General features: G+C 44.1%; 1 protein-coding gene across 6 annotated transcripts; it reads left to right on the top strand.

Annotated features, from left to right (window-relative positions):
- Positions 1-3219: 3219 nt before the first annotated feature.
- On the top strand, positions 3220-15434 carry Plgrkt (plasminogen receptor with a C-terminal lysine). Of its 6 annotated transcripts, none has more exons than XM_087550051.1 (7): positions 3325-3403; positions 4280-4387; positions 5775-5804; positions 7070-7156; positions 12687-12817; positions 13392-13501; positions 15025-15434. In XM_087550051.1, the coding sequence occupies exons 4-7, from the start codon at positions 7076-7078 to the stop codon at positions 15144-15146; spliced, it is 444 nt and encodes a 147-aa protein (XP_087406177.1). In that variant the 5' UTR covers positions 3325-3403; positions 4280-4387; positions 5775-5804; positions 7070-7075; the 3' UTR covers positions 15147-15434. The 6 variants fall into 6 exon arrangements, with proteins under 6 accessions (NP_001099817.1, XP_087406177.1, XP_087406159.1 ...); XM_087550033.1 differs by lacking the exon at positions 5775-5804 and adding an exon at positions 5189-5314; XM_087550064.1 differs by having other exon boundaries at positions 3325-3483.
- The last annotated feature ends 290 nt before the right edge of the window (positions 15435-15724 follow it).

The following is a 15724-nucleotide window of genomic DNA, read 5'->3' as shown; positions in this document are numbered from 1 at the left end:
TTTTGTGATTTGGAGAAAAGGTCAGATGAGAGGAAAACAACAGTGGCTAGCCAAGGCAGAAGGGTGGAACCCATCTCTAATGTCATCTCTAATTTCCTGTTTCCTGTTCACAGCCCACCTGGCCTATTCCTTGCGGGGAGATAAACCTCCTTACAGCTCACATTCTGCATAGTTGAGGATGAAGGCCAACCATTTCCAGGGTAAGGCGACACACAAAGTGATTCTGGAGATACCCAGGAATGATCTGGGGGGCACAGGGGGTGGGCACGCAGCAAAGGCTAAAGGTGAGCAAGCCCAGCAAGTTCTTCCAGAGATTATTATTGTGGAGTCTACACTGAAAGGCCGGCTCCCCTCCACGAAGGGCCCTGAGGGTTAAGGAGAAAGGTCGGTTTCTAACTGTAATGCAAAGTCATTGGATAGTTTAAGGCAGAAGAGTCGTGTCTACAACTAGCCGAAGAACGCAGGTGGAGGAGTCCATGTTCATAGAAACTGGGAGCTTTAAGAAGATTCTGTTACAGTTCAGTTCAATTCCAAAACTACCTATAGGGAAAGAAAGTCACATCCCAAAGTGGTGTGTGTGTGTGTGTGTGTGTGTGTGTGTGTGTGTGTGTGTGTGTGTGTGTGTAAAATGATATACTAGTATATAAATAGTAAATTTTATTTATTTTATATGTATGGGTGTTTTGTCTGCATGTGTTTGTGCGAGAAGAAGGTGTCAGGCCTCCAGGGACTGGAGTTTCAGACAGTTGTAAGCTGTCACATGGGAGCTAGGAATCAAACCCTGGTCCTTTGAATGAGCTTTAACTGGATGAGCTTTACAGTCCTAGTTCTCAGAGTTTGGGAACTACTTTCTAAAGGAGGAGGAGGAGGAGGAGGAGGAGGAGGAGGAGGAGGAGGAGGAGGAGGAGGAGGAGGAGGAGGAGGAGGAGATCATTCGGGGGAGGAGAACAGGCTGAGATTCACAGGTTGAGGACAGGGTCATGTGCGTTGCATGGGTTACAGAAGAAGGAAGTTAGCAGGCGCTTAGTCAATACTGACATCACCACTGAAAAATACCCCAAAGAGAAGCAGCTCCAAGCTTCCTTCTCATCAGCTGTGCGACTATTTACATACAGCTGAGGGAGGCTGAAGCCCACACCCTCATCACCATTCCCCAACGCTCCCTCAGTCACGTGTACGATTCTTGGGATGCTACGAGATGCTTCTACGAGATGCTTCGGTTGAGCTCCATGAAGCCTCCTTGGATTCAGGTTACACTCTGAAATGTACCCGCCCCTGCTCGCTCGGCACAGCTCTCCTTGGCTCCCCCGCCCTCTTCCACCACAGTTATTTTCAGTTACTGGGTTTCAGTGTCAAGCCCTGACAAGCTACAGCATCATTAAAAAAAAAAGCTATCAAATTAATAGGATGAAAGGACGATAACGATTAAAAGTGTCAGTCATAGTAAAACAGGTCGCATTTTCAAACGTCAGACTCTCGCGTCCATGCATTAGATTACCTGACTTGTAGGGTAGTTTTTACGAGTTGCAGTTCCTGACGCTGGCTCTACTTTAAGGCTGTAGAAATGGCAACATCTTACTCAAGCAATTTACATGATACAAGTAGGAATCACACCCCGAACGATGCTCCAGTGTCTGATACACAGAGGCCACACTGGGGGGACTTGACGTGAGCATCTTTATCCACTGCTATCACAGCGTGTGCGTTTTCTGGCCCCTCAGTTAAACCTTGACTTGTATGCTCCAGCAATGCTATGCCTACAGCCCAAGACAACTGACGGTATGCTCACAAAACTAACCGCGTTGTTCCTACTAGACTAACTAGAACCATCCAAGTGTCCCTCCGTCTGAACGGATACACAAAATGTCTTATATTCATACGCCGGACTACTTTTTAGTCCCAACAAGAAATGGAGCCATGAGCCATGCTATAATGTACTCGTTTGATTTTTGTTTCTAATTTACACTTAATATTTATTTACTCTCTGCGCGTGCAAGTGCACACTTAGGGACGTCAGAGGACAGCTTGCGAAAATGGGTTCTTTCCTTCCACCATGTGGATCTCAAGAACAGAACTGGGTCTCAGGGTGGCAAGCACATTTACCCACTGAGCCACCTCACCAGCCCCCATACTGTAGCTTAGATGAACACACACACACACACACACACACACACACACACACGCACGCACACACACACACACACACACACACACACACACACAGTGTTAAAGTAAAAGAATCCAGTGAAAAGTCCGTTTCATTTATATGATCTATCTAGAATACATAAGTCTTTGAAAAGGTCAAAAATAGATTAAGATGGGTTCTATAGGTTGACTGCATGTGTCATTGTCCCATAATGATAGGTTCTATTGATTGACTGAGAAAAACAGCTCATGATGAAGGAACGATCTGCTGTGATCTCGCCCACAGAGCGCAAATGTTAACCACCTCCACTCCCAGCCTCCGGGGCCGAAAACATGTTCTAAATCTTTCTCTTTGAAGATACAACCCTGCATGTTTAACATTCTTGTGCTTATCTGCAGGTACAAGGACTTCTGTCCTTCCTACAGTTTACAGAGCTGGGAACAGAACAGAGGCCAGTTTAGTCTCCTGATCTGCTGCCCATCACTCTCCAAAAGCATTTACTCCTAGCTACATGTACCTGCTCCCATAAATGGGACTAAAGATACTGTTGCAATTTCCCCATCTAAAAGTCAGAATCCGGAAGACTGAAGCTAAGAGCATCTATACAAGCCTGCTAGGCTAGATGTGCCTGAAAGTTGTCTTCTCTAAGGTGTGGTGTCACCCAAGGATAAGACGGGGCCCTTCCTAAAGGCTGTGAAGCATGTACTATTTTCCCAGCCGGTTGCATAGCAAGTGCTAATGGGTCCTTGAGTGTTTCCTCAGTGAAGCAGGGAGCTGTACTCTAGACAGACAATGCTGGTAGGAGTATGTAATGTGGAAAGCACATAAGGAAATATGGAAATTCTGGCCACTGTTTGCTTTTGTTCCCTGTTTTCTCTTTGCGATTTGATGGTGTCGTTTTTTTACAGGCTGGGGAACCCGAGGACTTGAAATGACATTTCCATGCTGCTTCCTCCACCTTCCCTCAAAATCACACACTATACTGGACCCTGCAGCTTGGAATTTGCCGCTCTTGCCCGCCCCACACACCTCCCGGCTCCAGGCGCCTGCACCGGAAGGACATCCCAAGCCTCCTCCGGCACCGGCACCGGAGCACTTAAAGGAGCCAGAGGCCACGCTGATTGGTTGAAGCTCGTGAGCCACTGTCAAAGCCAACCAATCCTGGGTCTCTGCTGAGCAAGGTACAGTCTGTGCCGCGATCGCTCTGGAGCTCTGGCTAGAGGCCTCTGCAGTGGCCACCGCCCCGCACCGCGTCGCGTGAGTGCATCGGGCAGCAGGAACCTGGGAGGGAGGGTCGGCTCGGTTGCGTGGCCCCGCACAGCTGCAGCTCCGGCTAGGTAGGGAAGGCCGGGCTCTGGGTTCTGCTGATGTCCCCAAGGCTGACAGGTATTGCCAACCCGGTACTGTGAGTGTGACCTCTCCATACCATTGTCGCCAAGTTGGGACAAGTCTGCTGAGTGCAATGGACAGGGAAATGGAGTACCTTTAGGGAAATACCTAAATGACGATAAACTGGCTCAACAGAGCGAGAGTGGAAACAAAACAAAACAAAAAACACCCCCAGAGGCTATGTGCTTCCTTCTAGGGAACATGCTTTGGAAGGTTTATTGAGAATGGTTGTGACGATGTGACCAACCAAAAATTCTGGTACTAAATAAGGGAAGAAATTCTTTTCCTTCTAAATTGAATCCTGGTTCCTAGGATGGCCAAAGAAAGTCTGTCTGAGATTTGCACAATCAACATACCCTCCCCAACACACCTTTCCAGGGTAATTTGAATCATGGGCGCTTGGAACTGGAGCATTAACACCACTGCTTCCCCACCCCCACCCAAAACAAACAAATGAACAAACAAACAAACAAACAAATAAAAACAAAACAGGAGCAGCCTGGACTTACGTCAGTATCCTTCATCCTCCAGAACACTGTGGTTTTCTGTGTCGCCTGTAATAAAATCAGTTTGGGGCCACTCTTACTTATTGCTGATAGCGTTTTGTCTCTGGGAGTGAGAAATTTGAAGGTATTTGGGACGTCCTAAGGAAAGGGTGCAAAATGGCTTTGTCAGGTATGGGCAGAAGAGGTTGGAAACACTGTTCAAGGGTGAAGTTACAAGGTGTGGCATACTCATTTACAGGTGATCTCCAGAGGGACACTCCTACCTTCCTTCTACCTTTAGCTGTGAACCTGAGATTTCCCTGACACATCCAAAGTCCAAGTCCAAGAGTGCAAGGCCCAGAAAGAGGTAAGCTTAAATCCCAACTTTCCAAAGTGTTTCTCTGCTCTCCTTGAGATGACTGATGGGAAGATTGTCCTACTACTTCAAGGGAGGGAGAGCTCACCCCCTTAGAAAGCGTGTGTGTGTGTGTGTGTGTGTGTGTGTGTGTGCGCGCGCGTGCCCATGTGTGTGCGTGCGTGTGTGTGCTCGAATGCGCAGACTAGAGAACAGTAGGTTTCTTTTAAGATGTTTGAAGATTCTTGCAACAGGTGAAAAATTCAACCAAAGTTTGCCTTCTGCTGGACCATTCCTATTTTGCACAAGCGTTTGTGTATAGTAGAAGCCACAGAGACTATCAAGATGGATGATAACGTTTCTCAGTTGGAAATGACTCATGTGAGCTGCCAATGCTTAGATAACAGAGTAGACAGCTAGATCCCCCTCCCTGATGAGCACCCTCTGCCCCTGCTCATAGGGTGCTGAGTGGGACAGTGACAGACAGGAGGAATCCTCATAACGTCCCAGGCCTGCTTAGGGCTCTCTCTCTCTCTTCCTAGGAAGTAGTTCAGCCTCTGTTAGCCTTACAGCCGAATGGCTCAAGGGCCACTTATTTCCAGGATGTGTTTTCTGTGTCTTTGTCTGAATACAGGGGAGTCATTGAAACTTGGCTGTCAGCTCACACTCCCCTGGAGCCCGACTAACAGGGTAACCATCCCAGTTGAGGTGAAATGCCCCTGTTCTCCGTGCTCATTTCCAGGGTCACTCTAAAGCCAGGGATTTCCTTGTGAGGAAAGCTGTGGAAATAACTGTTGTCTGGGATTCCCTCAGAATACAGATAAACCCTGGTTGTGAAACATTGGACCTGACTGCCGTGGCGTGCAGGCATTCGACAGCCTAAGACTGAAGAAAGCAGAGTCATCGTGCATTCCCCTGGGCCTTATGGTCCACTGAAAGGTCAATAAGGAAAATGTTTTCTGAACAAACTTGGCTGTATTTAGAACAAAGTTAGGAGTTCTGACCCACCTACAGTTTATAGCCCTCTCGGGTAGCTGTTAGGTAAGATCATATGATAAGATAAAAAAAAATTAAAAATAAACCAAGATGGTGCCAGATGAGGAGGATGGCTCAAGTCACAGTTTTTACGGAAATGATGGTCAAAAATGACGATATGGATCATAAGGAAAAAACTTGAAAATTTGAATTCATTTCCCAGGCTAGTAAGAACAACCAATCTATTTTTTTTTTTTTTTGGTTCTTTTTTTCGGAGCTGGGGACCGAACCCAGGGCCTTGCGCTTCCTAGGCAAGCGCTCTACCACTGAGCTAAATCCCCAACCCCCTATTTTTAACTCTACTATAACATTCAATAAATTATATTGAACATATTATTATAAAAAGATGTCTGTTCTTCTTTAGGCGTTTCTGAGAACATTAAAGCAGGCTAAGGTAAGCCACAGTGTTCCATATATTCAGTGTAGTAAATGCATTTTTTTCCTCTATGGTATTTCCAACTTCCAATGAGTTTATTGTGCTGTAACTTCCACTGGAAATAATAGAGAAACTCTACAGTGTGACCATTTTAAAAATCCAATTCTGGGCTGAGGAGATGGCTTGGTGGGTAAAACACTTGCCATGCTATCGTGAAGACCTGTGTTGAAAGCTTGCAAATCAATGAAGAGCTGGGTGTGGTAGCACACATCTGTAATTCCAGGGGTGAGATGAGAGGCAGAGAAGCTCCCAGTCAGCTAGCCTGGGCTACACAGCTGAGAGCAACATTTGGGACAGACTGTCTCAAACAAGGTGGAAAGGGCAGAACAATGCCCGGGGTTACCCTCTGACCTGGACAAATGTGCTGTGGCACACACCCACCTGCACTCACACACGAGTGAATACATACACTCACACACATACTTCCATACATGGAGATCCATTTTCTTTTTTTTTTTCTTTTTGGAGCTGAGGACCGAACCCAGGGCCTTGTGCTTGCTAGGCAAGCGCTCTACCACTGAGCTAAATCCCCAACCCTGAGATCCATTTGCAAAGCCATGTGAGCATCCTCATCCTGCCCTTGTGAGCGCCTTCTAACTTGGCAAGAATGAAGTCGGAGCTGGAGGAAAATAGGGGCTATCAGCTGCAAGAGGATGAGACCTGTGTCAAAGGACAGGAGCATGAGAGTCCGGGAGAAATACTGACATACTGACCCTAAGACACCTACATCTTAAGATGCAAGGTCAAGAGGGACACACAAAAGGTCTGAACACGGGGTTGGGGATTTAGCTCAGTGGTAGAGCACTTCCCTAGGAAGCGCAAGGCCCTGGGTTCAGTCCCCAGCTCCGAAAAAAAGAACCAAAAAAAAAAAGGTCTGAACACACATCCTCAGATGCAAGGTCTTCCTGTCTTCCAGAACAGACGGTAAGAAGGTGACTCGCATTAGGTTTATAGAGGGGGAAATGAGGAAACATGGCACTGTGTGTTCACAGAGCAGGGAGAGATGGGAAATCATTTCAGTCAGCTGTTCTTGGCTAAGTAAATGGTGTTCAAAATGGGTAAGTAAGTATGCCAGAGGTTAGACCGCTACTTAGAGTTTACACTATTCCCTAAGTCAAGGTTTTTTTCTACCTTTTTACATTGTCACAGTTGATAGGAGCCCAGAGCCTGTATAAGGATATACAGAGTCTGTTTTCTAAATATGTCTGCATTTTACACTTTAGGTCAAGATGGGGTTTATATTTTCGAAATCTATGAATGAAAACATGAAAAATCAACAGGAGTTCATGGTTATGCACGCTCGACTTCAGGTATGTGTTAGTTACGGAGCTATGCTCCTAATCATGTTAAGTTTCTAGAATGGTGTTCTTGAGGCATGTTCTCTTTGAACCCCTTTCACCCCTAATTAAGACGCTTTTGGGCTCCACCCTCAAAGACAAGGTGAAGTGGATGACCAAGTAACTGGTGAATGGCCCACGTCTCCAATACAGGTACTTGAGCCAAAATTCCTACACGACTAGGTAACTGCTTAGAATATATTATGAACAGAATATGCCTCTTCCCCCAAGGTATTCTGGGTTCCTAGAAACTGTGACTAGATTAGGAATATGATACATTGCATGGAAATGGATGTTACAATGTGTTCATCTAAAGAAGTGGTGTCCTGGATTATCAATGCAGATCCATTGTCATTTCCAGAACCTTTATAAGAGTGTGTGTGTATGTGTGAGTGTGTGTGTGTGTGTGTGTGTGTGTGTGTATGAGAGAAAGAGAGAGACAGACAGACAGACAGAGACAGAGAGACAGAGAAAGAGAATTAGAAGATGTTATACTGTTGCACCTAAGAGTCTTAAACACAATCACATCGGAGCAGCACTCTACTACCTTTGAAAATGGAAAAAAATCCAGGCCGTGGGCCAAAAAGTGCAGGCAGCCTTAATAAGTCAGAAAAGCCACAGCCCTTTAAACTTAGATGGTAACTTGTTAAAGCGGCATTAGGAAACTGGTATCCACTGTGGCGCCTGACTTCAGATTGTACAGCAGATGTTTAGAAAAAAATCAAAGAGATTGCTTAACTGTCTAATGTAAGCTGTCAAAGTATTTTAAAATATTGCAAGACACAGCTGAATGTTAAAAAGTTCGACTGTGCTAAGGTTGTAGACAGTGATCGTGAGGCCCCTGTGGTCTGTTATGGCTTTAAGAGAAGAAAGTCCTACTCTCGGGCAGTACAAGTGGAGAGATAACCTAGACGGCCTGGGTGAGTCCGTAGTGTCCTGACTGTGTGCATGACCTGCCCTCAGTCTCCTGGTCTGTACCCTGGGGACAACACACTCTTCAGAGATGCTCCAAGAAGTAAAACTTATGCACATTATATAGAATGTATGTTATATAGAATGTATAATATAATGCCTCTTACTTATATTAGGTGTTGCTGTCATTGCTATTAAAAATGTTTTTTTTTAACGTTAGGGTTTCATCTAGCTCAGTCCAAATTGGTTATGTAGTCTAAGATGGCCTTGAGCTTCTAATCCTCGTACGTCTTCAGTGATGGGATTATTGGTATGAAACACACAAAAGTTTCAGTGCGGGGTAATGATTCCTTTGGGGAAAATTGAAAGAACGGGCAAGTTAATTTCTGTAACCGAGCAGAGACCAGAGAAGACTTATAGACTAGGAATCAGTCCAGGATCTCAGAAACAAGAGTAGCGTGTGGGTGGAAACTACGAGAGTTTCATTCTTATATTAGACTACATGACCTCAGGATCTGTGAAGATCTGGGGACTTTATTCCTCTTGGAAGTTACAGAAAACCAGAGACTCCCACACCAGAGGAGTTCATGGAAGCAGTGTGGGCATGGCGCTGACGTCACTTCCTCCTGCTACTCAAAGCTCCTGAGCTCTGTGGATTGGGTCAGGTATGGGGAAGACTGAGTGTCGGGAATCCACTGCTTTTTTAGGGAAGCATGAACAAGAAGAAAGTGGAGGCTTTCGCTTTGTTTCACTCCTCAAGGTTTTCACTGACACGCAAGCAAGAGATGGCTCCGGCAGCTAGGGCCCTGGTTTTGGGGTTTTTTGTTTGTTTGTTTGTTTTTGTTTTTGTTTTTGTTTTACTTATCCATCAAGAATGTGCAGGATGTCCATGGTCCTTGCTAATCGGCTGACTGACCAGAGTCAGGAGAACAGCTTTAAGTCCTTCCTCATCGATATCCCAAAGAGCAGGTTTTCCATGTGTGGCGTTGAGGTCGAGTTGTATCAGCCATCACTTACAGCTTAGCTAAACCAAAGGCGAACCCAGCCTGGGAACCCAGCCCTTTTTGAGCCAGCAGCTTTGTCTCAGCTGGAAGAAGACGGGTTGAAATCCTCCCGAGAACTGTGACTACCGCTCCTGCGTGCAACCAAGAAGAGACTAGGGTGTGGTCTGACCAATTGCACCTTCAAGCACACTACTTTGATTTTCCGGCAGTCGGACTCCTACCTTCTACCTGTCCTGTCTTGGATCCCTGACTCCACAGTGGACTTGTCACACCTAAGGATCACGCGGCTTCCACAGAGCAAAGGTTATTTTAAACAAAACAGAACCGCGATGGCGTTGCCTTTCTGACCCTTCACTTATTCGCTGAAGTGAATCCCTTCACAATTTGTATGCTGGAAATCCAGCCCCAATATGACTTCATTTGCAGATAGGGTCTTCACAGAGGTAATCAAGTTAGAATAAATCCACAGGGTGGACCTTAATCTGATATGTTGGTGACTTTTAAGAGGAAATTTAATCATGCACCCCAAACATTTCATTTACAAGCCAGAGATAGAGGTCTCCTCACTGCTTGTCCAGGAATCGGCCACATTGATTTTTGGATTTCTAGATTCCAGAACTAAGACATATATATATATATATATTCTATTGCTTAAATTAACCAGTTTTTGGCCTCTTTGGGGGTGGGGGGCAGGGATTTAGGGAGTATGCAGCTTTAGCAAACTAAAGCAGGGAGTACTGGAGCCTGTGTCCAGAAGGGGGCGCTGGTGTGTTGGGCTAGAGGCTCCATGCAGCTTTCCTCCCTATTTCTGTAAGCCGTCCCAGGAGGAGCAGCAGAGAGGTCACCCTGAGGGATTTGGGAGGGATTTGGGAGGGATTTGGTCACCCTGAGGTTTTTGTACAGAATGCCACATCAATTTCACTGTACACTTACATGTGTGCACGACAGAATCTTGAATTGCATCAAGCTCCCTTCCTCACTGCAAACTTTGTTCAGACTACCTCCGTTGAACTCCGCCCATCTTCCAGGCACAGAATCTAGCCTAAGTGTTGTAAGGTCCCTACACAGTTTCGGGAGTTTATACACTTTGGCAGATGCTCAGTGATTATTGTGACAAGGCTTTCTGTTTCCCCCTCAGGAACCACAAAAAAACAACAACAAAAACAACAACAAAAAACTTTTTGATTTTGTTTTCCTTTTTTAAAAATTTAGTTTTTGAGAATTTCATACGAGGTACTAGGGCTGGGGGCTGTGGCCCAGAGGTAGACTAGCTGCCAAGCACGCACATGCGCACATGGTCCTAAGTTCAGCTCCTAGTACTGGAGAGAGAGAGAGAGAGAGAGAGAGAGAGAGAGAGAGAGAGAGAGAGAGAGAGAGAGAGAGAGAGAGAGAGAGAGAGAGAGAGAGAGAGAGAGAATGCTTATGATGGAAGGGACCCACATTAGTAATTACAATGATTATCAACAGTCTTTGGTAGAAACTGCTTCTTCTAACTTCTGCTACTGAGAATAGTTAAAATGAGCATTTCTTCACAATGCCACTAGATGGCACACATAAACAACTTTATAACACCAGAAAGTCTGGAAAGAATCCCGATGCTATGATGTAGGACTGTAGGCCAAGCAGTAGGGTCATGCAAAGATTAGTGGGCAGCAAAAGTTTGTCGTTGGCTGTGTTCAGGGAACAACGTGAGAGAAAAACAAAAGCCAACCAAACATGAGAACCAGACTGTCTGTGTGCTGAGAATGTAAGGTACTGGACTGTGTAGAGTCCCTTAATTTTTAGTGAGATTAGATCTTGCACATGGTTCAATTTTATTGTCAATGAGGGAATAAACATGAGAGCTTTTCTCTCTGTCTGTTCTGACATGGGTCAAATATTTTATATAGGACTTTTCTTAGAAGAAAAAGTACTTGGATTATGTTTAATAAATTTATTTCTGTTTTAAATCTATTAGGAAAACAGACGTTAGTTTCAGGTTCATTGTTAGATTTTGTTTAGAATGTTTGATGAATTATAGCTGTTGGCTTAGGAGGTTACTGATTATAATAATTGTGCCATTGGAGACATGAATTTATTATATATGGGTATATTTTAGTTTTTCAATCATTACACATTGTTTAGGTGCCAAATACTATTCAGACAAAAATTTCAGTTATATGTTCCCAAAAGAAAAACCTTAACTTCAAGTTTCATATGTTTCAAAATTTTTGAACATGAAGACCTCAAAGGTTTTAAAACTACAGTAGAATGAGAGATTATGTTTTTGGCTCCCTCCCTCCCACCTGATCCATGCTGACGCCTCTCAGGTTCCTCCTTACTAAGACACCCACTGCCCTGTGTCTCCTGTCTTGCAAAATGCCATTAATCCCAGACTTTCAACCCTAGTTGTATCTTTGTTGTTGTTGTTGTTGTTGCTGCTGCTGCTGCTGCTGCTGTTGTCCCTTGAGAAAGGGTGGCAATGTAGCCCCACTTGGCCTCAAATTTATGATTCTTCTTTCTATGTCCCCTCCTGAGTTCTTGGCTGACTTATACATTTTGGTACATCGAGTTCACTCTTTACCATAAACTTTATTCTTGTGACAAGGACAGCATGTTCTGTGTTCACCACAACATCTTACTTTCTCATGATTGTTATGAAACTTTCTGCTGCTCCCTTTGATAGTTCCCAGCCATCAGTTTTAGACTGGTACCTACTTGATGTTTACTGGGGGTAAAAAAAAAAAAATCTATCCTGTGATAGCTCATAATCCTGGCTTAATCCTGGTTGCATACTAGGACTACCTAGATGCCCTGCAAAAAAACTAAACTAAACTAAACTAAACAAGTAATGCTGACCTAACCTCCAATTAACATGTGGAATAACTTTTGGTCGGCAAGGATGCATTTTGCACACTCAATACTCACATATACAAAATCATGTTATGTATCTTTAACAGAACTCAAAATGAACCTCAGCTTCTACTGATAAAGGCAAATTTGGCCAACACAAGGTGGCTTGATTGCTTCTTACCCTCTCTCCTTCTCTGTTCCTTTTGCCTTGGAACAATCTTGGTATGGCCTAGGTGGCACAGGCATTAGAGGAGGCATCTCTGATTGAGGGGAGCTTCTCCCCTGCTGTTGACAGCCACCTAGGAAAACATGTGACAAACAAGGATCTCCATTGACATCCCTCCATCACTGTGTGAAGACCTGGTATTTCAAGTTGTAGTTGGGTGTGTTTGGCAACATGAGCAGAAGGCAAAATGATTCCCATGCAAGAATTAACAACAAAGGCCAGCAAGGTGTGTGTTTAGTGACCCATAAATTTCTTCATGTGAAACAGAAAAGCCTAGATATATAGCCATGGCTCAGATCCACAAAAAACCAGTCAAGACCTCAGGGAGCAGGGCACTGTCCTGCATTCATTCGAAGGAATTGTCATTGCCAAAGGGACAGTTGCACAGAGCTGTTCAGAGCAACTTGGTCAAAGTCTATTGTGATTTAAACAAAAATAAGACACCTGAGAACAAAGGGAGGAGGAAGAGCAGGTCGTCACACCGTCCAAGGCGGAGGGTGAGAAACTGTTCTTTTGTTTTTGTGCTTAGCTGGAAAGACAGCTGATCATGCAGAATGAGATGAGAGAACGGCAAATGGCTATGCAGATCGCCTGGTCTCGGGAATTCCTCAAATATTTTGGAACGTTTTTTGGCATCGCAACGATCTCTTTAGCAGCTGGGTATGTTTACAATTTACTTGAAGTTTCTGAAATAGCAAAGTCTTTGCCATGGTCATAGGTCATAGCACCGTTAAGGTGGCTGGAGTAGGCCTGTGAGTTTTGAATCTTGAGTATTTATGGAACAAAGCAAGTTCCCTTAGCTTACTGGTCTGTAGAACAAGAGTGGTAACAGTTCGTCCTGCCTTTAGTTCCTCATGTGCCTTTTGACTATTTCTCTAGTCCATATGTTAAAGAGGGCTCACTTGACACCAAGATGGATGGCCTCTGTGCTTATCCCAGAGGTCCTGAATGGTAGCTCTCAGTCCTTGTCTGCTTTAAAAGGAGGAATCTAAGACCTGAAGTCAAAGGAAGGTTAGCAAGTCATAGACCCTCCCCTTGAAAACCAAAGAATCTGGCAAGGTGTGATGGACAAAGAAATTCAATTACTCAATCCCTATGGAAGACTCAGATGAATTAAATAGCTTACAAGATAGAATATATCCTCCCAAAGGTGGTTGTTTTTTTTTTTAATTACAAGGATAAGATATGTATTTGCTGGTTACATTTGACACTCATCATTCTATTTCTGAAACAGAGCAATAAAGCGAAAGAAGCCAGCTTTTCTTATTCCTATAGTTCCCCTAAGTTTCATCTTCACCTACCAGTATGACCTGGGCTACGGAACTCTTCTACAAAGAATGAAAAGTAAGTCTTCCTAAGCAAGAGACTCTGTGTCAGAATTAATCTGCAGTTCAGGATTGGGACTGAGCGGTGGCTCAGCTGATAACAAGCTCACTCTGCAAGCGGGAAAGCCTGGAGTTCAATTCCTAGTGCCCCTGTGAAAGAGCCAGGTGTGGTGGTCTATGTTACAGTCTCAGTACCGGGGAGGTAGAGACAGGCAGATCTCTGGCGTGCCCGGCGAGCCAGACTAGCCTACTTGGTGAGCTCCAAGTTAGTCTGAGATCTTGTGTCAAGCACAAAAACAAACACAGAGATAATGACCGAGGATACTGGCAGTTAACCTCAGGCCTCCACACACGAGTGCACACAATGAATACATATATGCACATGTACACACACACACACACACACACACACACACACACACACACACACACCTTCCTTACAAATCTTTGACTTATGTGGATTCTGATAGGACTATTTTACTATGATTCCGAGGGCAGGCATCTCTACTTCTAACACAATGGCATGGAGTCAGCTTTCACCAGCTCATAAGAACTGACTGCTAAATGATTAGAAGTTTTGCATGCCCATGCCCTCTTCTGGTGTGTCTGAAGACAGCTACAGTGTACTCATATACATAAAATAAATATTAAAAAAAAAGAAACCAGAAGTTTTGCATGATGGATACGAGGCACAGTTGTTTATTAAAAATTAAATTAAAAAATTAAAAATTATAATAAATACTAAATTGCACTTAAAACAAAGGTATCAGATACTCAGAACTCATCTGTCGCTAATTATTTTTCTACTCTATATGACATGGCTTGCTCATATCCATTGGATCTGCATCCTGTAAATGTAAACGCAGCATACGGATGCAGCAAAGAACAGCCACGACTGCGGCCTCAAGCAACACTCGTTGGTGGCTTGTGATTGGTCACGTGAGGAGTATTTACTTCATGGACACTGGAAACACACCAAGTCAAGGCTTAACCCTGTATTCTGTTGATCATCTAGGCCAGGGATTGTAAACTGTCGACATTTTTAAACCTTTGGGAAAGAATTCTAGTGATTTCTATAGGTATTCTTCATTTTGTAAGACAGCTTATTCGTTTTTAGTGTCAATTCACAGTTTTGTGTGTGTGTGTGTGTGTGTGTGTGTGTGTTGTACATTGGTCAGATCAAGGTAGTTACAGCCATCTCCTCGTGCACTTATCATTTCTTTTGTGAGCATCTCTTTTCTGAGACAGTCTCCCTGTGTGGCCTTGGCTGACCTTGAACTCATGAACCTCTTGTCTTACTTCCTGAGTGATAGAATCTAAGCACCTCTAGCTGGGTTTTCAGAATCCGTCGTGTGTTTCCCCTGAGTGGTATAGATTCCTTCTCCTGAGTCAGATAGGTGAGACGCTTAAGTGAGATTTAAGGTCATTGATCCTGTGACCCACAGTGTGCCCCTGGAACAGCAATCCGGCCAGTCCTCTTATAAAACCCTTATGGTCCCTTCATCAGCTTATCCATTTCTGCCTTTTATTCTGCATTTTAAGGTGAAGCTGAAGACATATTGGAAACAGAAAAGACAAAGTTGGAGCTGCCAAAAGGACTCATCACCTTTGAAAGCCTTGAAAAAGCCAGAAGGGAGCAGAGTAAATTCTTCTCAGACAAATGAAGTCCCACTTATCCTCGAAGCACATACTGCGTCTCAAAAGCACAAAATCGTTGGCTTGAATCATGGTGTTTACAGTTTTTTTAAATGATCAAGATTTTGATACAATGCATTTTTATTTTAGAATATTAAAATCCGAAGTGAGTTTGTTGAACTATTTTAAAATAAAATTTCTAACACTCAACCAAACCATGGCAGTATCCTAAGTAACATTAAGATTTCTCGTGTGTATGTGTGTTTTTTTCAAGTATCCAAGTGCAAAATTAATAAATTATGTTGTTCTGAATCTGACACCCATGTCTTGCTGCTTCAGGTCCTGTCAGACAGAATCTCTACCCGGTCTTCATCTCTCACAGGCGTCTGCTGTTGTGTCCTGTCCCACGAAAGAATAGTGACCAATGCACACAGAACTACAACGATCACTGTCTCGGGGAGAGGGAAGGGGGGGGAAGGGGGTGATGAACTGAGAGATATAAATGGGAATCTGAAGGGAGTGCGAGGAGGGAAATGGGTTGATCCTATTTCAATGTATTCATACATGATAGTCTCAACCAACCAATAAACAAACAAACAAATAGATA

The sequence above is a fragment of the Rattus norvegicus genome, chromosome 1, assembly GCF_021556685.1.
Source record: "Rattus norvegicus strain SHRSP/BbbUtx chromosome 1, alternate assembly SHRSP_T2T, whole genome shotgun sequence".
NCBI lineage: Eukaryota > Metazoa > Chordata > Mammalia > Rodentia > Muridae > Rattus > Rattus norvegicus.
Note: the sequence above shows the minus strand (reverse complement) of the source record. Positions and strands in the feature narration are given on the sequence as shown.